Consider the following 4416-nt stretch of genomic DNA (forward strand, 5'->3'; position numbering starts at 1 on the left):
ACGGTCTTCAAATAAAAACATACTGGAGATCTAAGGCCGCAGGGAAGTTAGGCTGGCCTCAACCAGAGCCAGGGCTTTTTTGGCTGTGGCCCCGATCTGGTGGAACGCTCTGTCATAAGAGACTAGGGCCCTGCGGGACTTGACATCTTTCTGCAGGGCCTGCAAGACAGAGCTGTTCCACCAGACCTTTGGCTGAGGCACAGTCTGACCCCCTCCTTTTGTAATCCTCATAGAACTCTAGCCCAGTGGTTGCCATTAATTTGACTCTGAATTGATTTTAGAATGAACTGATTTAGAATGTATTTAATTAAATGATTATTATTTTATGTAAACTCTGTTATTTTTACTGTTGTTAGCTGCTCTGAGCCCGACTTCGGCTGGGGAGGGCGGGATATAAATAAATTGTTATTATGATGATTTATTATTCAGTTGTTGTCCTGAGAATGCACTGTCTGAAACATTATAATTATGTTTTATATAAAGATGGGGAACATAGAAGAGGTTGTCCAGAAGAGGTAAAAAAAATTACCTCTATAGAAGGGCCATAGCTCAGTGGTAGAGCATTTTTCTTGCTCATAGAAGGTTCCAGTTTTCATCCCGGGCATCTCCAGGTAGGGCTAGGAAGGCTCCGCTCTTTCAATCCATGTAGATAATATAGAGATAGATGGACCACTGGATCTGACTCAGTATACTCAGTATAAGGTAGATTCCTTTGTTCCTATGCTACACTTATCACATGCTTGTGGGGGCAGAAAGTATTCGGTAATAATAATAACTTATTATTATTAATACCCTGCCCATCTGGCTGGGATTCACCAGCCATTCTGGGATGCTCTCAATAGAATATTAAAAATATGACAAAACATATTATATTAAACACTTTCCTAAAGAGGGCTGCCTTCAGATGTCTTCTAAAAGTCAGGTAGTTGTTTATTTCCTTGACATCTGATGGGAGGGCGTTTCACAGGGTGGGTGTCACTACTGAGAAGGCCCTCTGCCTGGTTCCCTGCAACATCGCTTCTCACAGTGAGGGAACCGCCAGAAGGCCCTTGGAGCTGGACCTCAGTGTCCAGGCTGAATGATGGGGGGTGGAGATGCTCCTTCAGGGTAGCATGGATTTGTTCCTGCACTTTGTTACAGAGAACAAGCAGCTAAAGGGACAGCATTTTCAATCCTTATTGGGGGTTGCTACTCATATCCCTTGGGAAGTGGGTGGCACTTTGGTTTAAACTACTGAGCCTCTTGGGTTTGCTGATCAGAAGGTTGGTGGTTTGAATCTGCACAATGTTGGTGAGGTCCTGTTGCTCTGTCCCAGCTTCTGCCAACCTAGCAGTTCAAAAGCACATCAAAGTGCAAGTAGGTAAATAGGTACCACAGCGGTGGGAAGGTAAACAGTGTTTCTGTGAGCTCTGGCTTCTGTCACAGTGTCCCGTTGCACCAGAAGCAGTTTAGTCATGCTGGCCACAGGACCCCAAAAGCTGTCTGTCGAAAAACGCCGGCTCCCTTGGCCTGAAAAGTGAGATGAGTTCCATATCCCATAGTCGTCTTTGACTGGACTTAACCGTCCAGGGCTCCTTTACCTTTTACCCCTTTACTCATATCCTTTCAAAGACAACTATATTACATCCAACAAGTGTGCATTTTGTTTAAGTAGGGGTGTTCATACATTGCATCCAACCAGTGTACAATTTGCGTACCTGTGTACAAAATAGCTGAGCTGAACAAGTGTGCACTCTGTCACACAGACATTTGCATACATGTAGAGACAGCTTGTGCCTGTGTTCACTGTGTACAAGCCTTCTGTGTACACAAATAGATGAGCTGCATGATCCTACAGTTATTCACATGTAACCTTCAATGAGTGTACAGTCCGTGTACCTGTGTGCACAATAATTTATTTATTAAATTATATTATTTACCATGCCATAAAATAGCAGGCCTGTGTACAACAATATGCATACAATAAAAGAGTTGAGCTGTACAAATAAACAGGTGTTCACTCTTTGAACAAGTCTACTGTCATGGAAAGCTTAGCAAACATACCATCCAAGAAGCTAGAAAAGAACTGTGTTTTCTCTCTCTCTCTCTCTCAATAACGGAACAGTAATAGAATACACTCTTAGGAAACACATGTGATCTCAGATTTGCTGGTATCCTTTAAGGAATTACAATGTTTGCAGGCAATGAGATTGTCACCTGACTGTATCTTTCTCATGTTTGTTCTGAGAACACAAGGATGAGTGCCTAAAGTCTTTTTCAACAGCAGTTCTGTGACTTGCTAGCTTTTCGTCTGTCTGGCAAAAAAAGTGTGGCATTCATCATACAGCCTGCTCCAGATAAGACCTTTAGCACAGTGCTGATGGCATGCACTGAAAAAGCAGCAGCAGCAACTATGATTTGCTAGCACGTAGTAAAAAGGATATTATTTACAGTGTAATCCTAATCAGGTTTACTCTTTTGCATAAAGAGTAATATTTACCCTTATGCAATGTTCATGGGACTGCAGCCAGGTCACACAGTTCTGTACGGTGTTCAAAGGAGCTCCCCCCCACCCCCATATGTGTAGCTAGGATAGCCAAACTTTCAGCCAATGTTAGAGGTTTCATAGATCCTTTTCATAGGTCCTTGTCAGGTGCAACTTGCCAAGTGCCTGCAGTGTCACACAACACGAGAAAGTATATCTGCTGAAATTTTATTATATGCAACAGTGAGAAGCACGGGCGCCGGGATACTGTAATTTACACCAGTTCCTCTCAAGTACTGCAATTCTGTGATCCCTACAAAAGTGCAAGCATACTGCATTAATGTACTCTTTTGCCATTTAGTTTTTAAAAACTGAAAGGTGGCAAGCAGCGAGGAAATCATAGCTCTTCCCCTGTTACCCTCAGTCCTTAAGCCATTCTTAGCAATGACACTTTCAGACAGTATTTAGGATTTTTGCCTCAAAGCTAGCCACCTAATGCCTTCATAGACAGCAGAAGGTTAGCACTTCAGAGCATGCACTGTCCTGAGCCTATGCCGTAACAGCAGCAGAATATTTCCTTGAACGTCTTTCGCATCTCCAAGCTCCGGAAGGCATAAATGAGAGGATCGATGACCGAGTTGCACATGATAAGGACCAGGTATGTGTTGAAATGTGAGGTGTAGCAAACACAGTGTGGGTTGGTTGGGCAGGAGATGATCAGAATGAGATGAAGGAAGAAAGGAGCCCAGCAGACAACAAAGACCCCGAGGAGAATCGTGATTGTGACTGCCCCTTTCATACAGGTACGCTGGTGGGGGGCTCCGTCCACCGGGAGGGCTGCTATGCGCTTGACGTGCAAGCGCGCAAACAGAAACATGTGGACGTACAGCGAGGCCATGAGGAAAAGCATGGTGAAGAACATGGTGATGAGGCAGACAATGACAGTTTTGCTCTCGTAGTAGACAATGAACATGATGCCGCAAAAGATGCAGGCGACCCAGATGAGCCCGATGAGAGCCAGGGCTTTCTTCACGGTCATGATGCTGTGGTAGCGGAGTGCATAGAAAATGGTAATGTACCTGTCGATGGCTATGACCAAGAGGTTGCATATGGAGGCAACCAAAGAGATGCAGATCATTGAGTCAAAGACATTGTCCATATGTTGGATGAAGCGGTCCTCCATGATGAGATAGCCATTGCTCAGGATGGCAATCATGATGGTTTCCAGGGCATTGGACATACTCACCAGTATGTCTGCTGCAGCCAGGCTACAGAGGAAAAAGTACATGGGGGAATGCAGGTTGCCGTTTTTGATCACGGCAAGGATGACGAGGATGTTCTCCAGAAGGCTGATGATCCCCAGGGTCAAGAAGACCTCGGCTTTAATGAACACCTTTTCGCAGAATCCATTGTCGCTCCTGCTGCCGAGAAGAACCGAATCGTTGAGCTCTTCAGTGGCATTAACCAACACAGGCTGAAAAGTTAGAGCCCAGCGTACCGTCGTGTTCATCGTTAAGCGACGGCGTTCAGCTTTGCAAGCGGTTATGGAAGCAGCATCTGTAAAAAGAGAGAATCGTTCAGAATTGCTATAGTGCTCTTTATCGAATGAGATCAAGGAATACTTGATTGGGGAAAAGTCCTCTTCATTCAATCCACCAGCTGGGGGATTGCTGGGGGAAGAAAAGCCCCCTCTTTCAGTGAAATCAGATGAAACAGCAAATGGTACAGAAATTTATGAAAGTTGAAATCATGGCAACAATAGCTCCCTTTATGATTCACCTGTTGAATTTAAAGTGACTGTCCTTGTGATATCCTCCCATGTCCTGGGACTGCGGTTGGAGCGGAGATTTAAAAAGCACTTCTCAGCATCTCTTCCTGATTCATCTGAGAGAAAGAGGGCAGAAACAGTAAAAGAGCATTGGGTTTTATACATTCATGAATGGGGGGAAAAC

General features: G+C 44.5%; 1 protein-coding gene across 1 annotated transcript; it reads right to left on the reverse strand.

The window, feature by feature from the left end:
- Positions 1 to 2530: 2530 nt before the first annotated feature.
- Positions 2531 to 4416, reverse strand: MC3R (melanocortin 3 receptor). The gene is made up of 2 exons (XM_083446584.1): positions 4244 to 4416; positions 2531 to 4021 (listed from the first exon to the last, which is right to left on the reverse strand). The coding sequence occupies exons 1-2, from the start codon at positions 4395 to 4397 to the stop codon at positions 2991 to 2993; spliced, it is 1185 nt and encodes a 394-aa protein (XP_083302710.1). The 5' UTR covers positions 4398 to 4416; the 3' UTR covers positions 2531 to 2990.

The sequence above is a fragment of the Podarcis tiliguerta genome (assembly GCF_965153285.1).
Source record: "Podarcis tiliguerta genome assembly, chromosome: 6".
Taxonomy (NCBI): domain Eukaryota; kingdom Metazoa; phylum Chordata; class Lepidosauria; order Squamata; family Lacertidae; genus Podarcis; species Podarcis tiliguerta.

Excerpts from the sequence above, each read along its gene's own strand:
- MC3R (XM_083446584.1), bottom strand. The coding sequence starts at position 4,397 with ATGTATAAAACCCAATGCTCTTTTACTGTTTCTGCCCTCTTTCTCTCA. Across the intron at positions 4,022-4,243 it reads AGTCACTTTAAATTCAACAG|ATGCTGCTTCCATAACCGCT; the intron begins GTGAATCATAAA and ends CTCTTTTTACAG.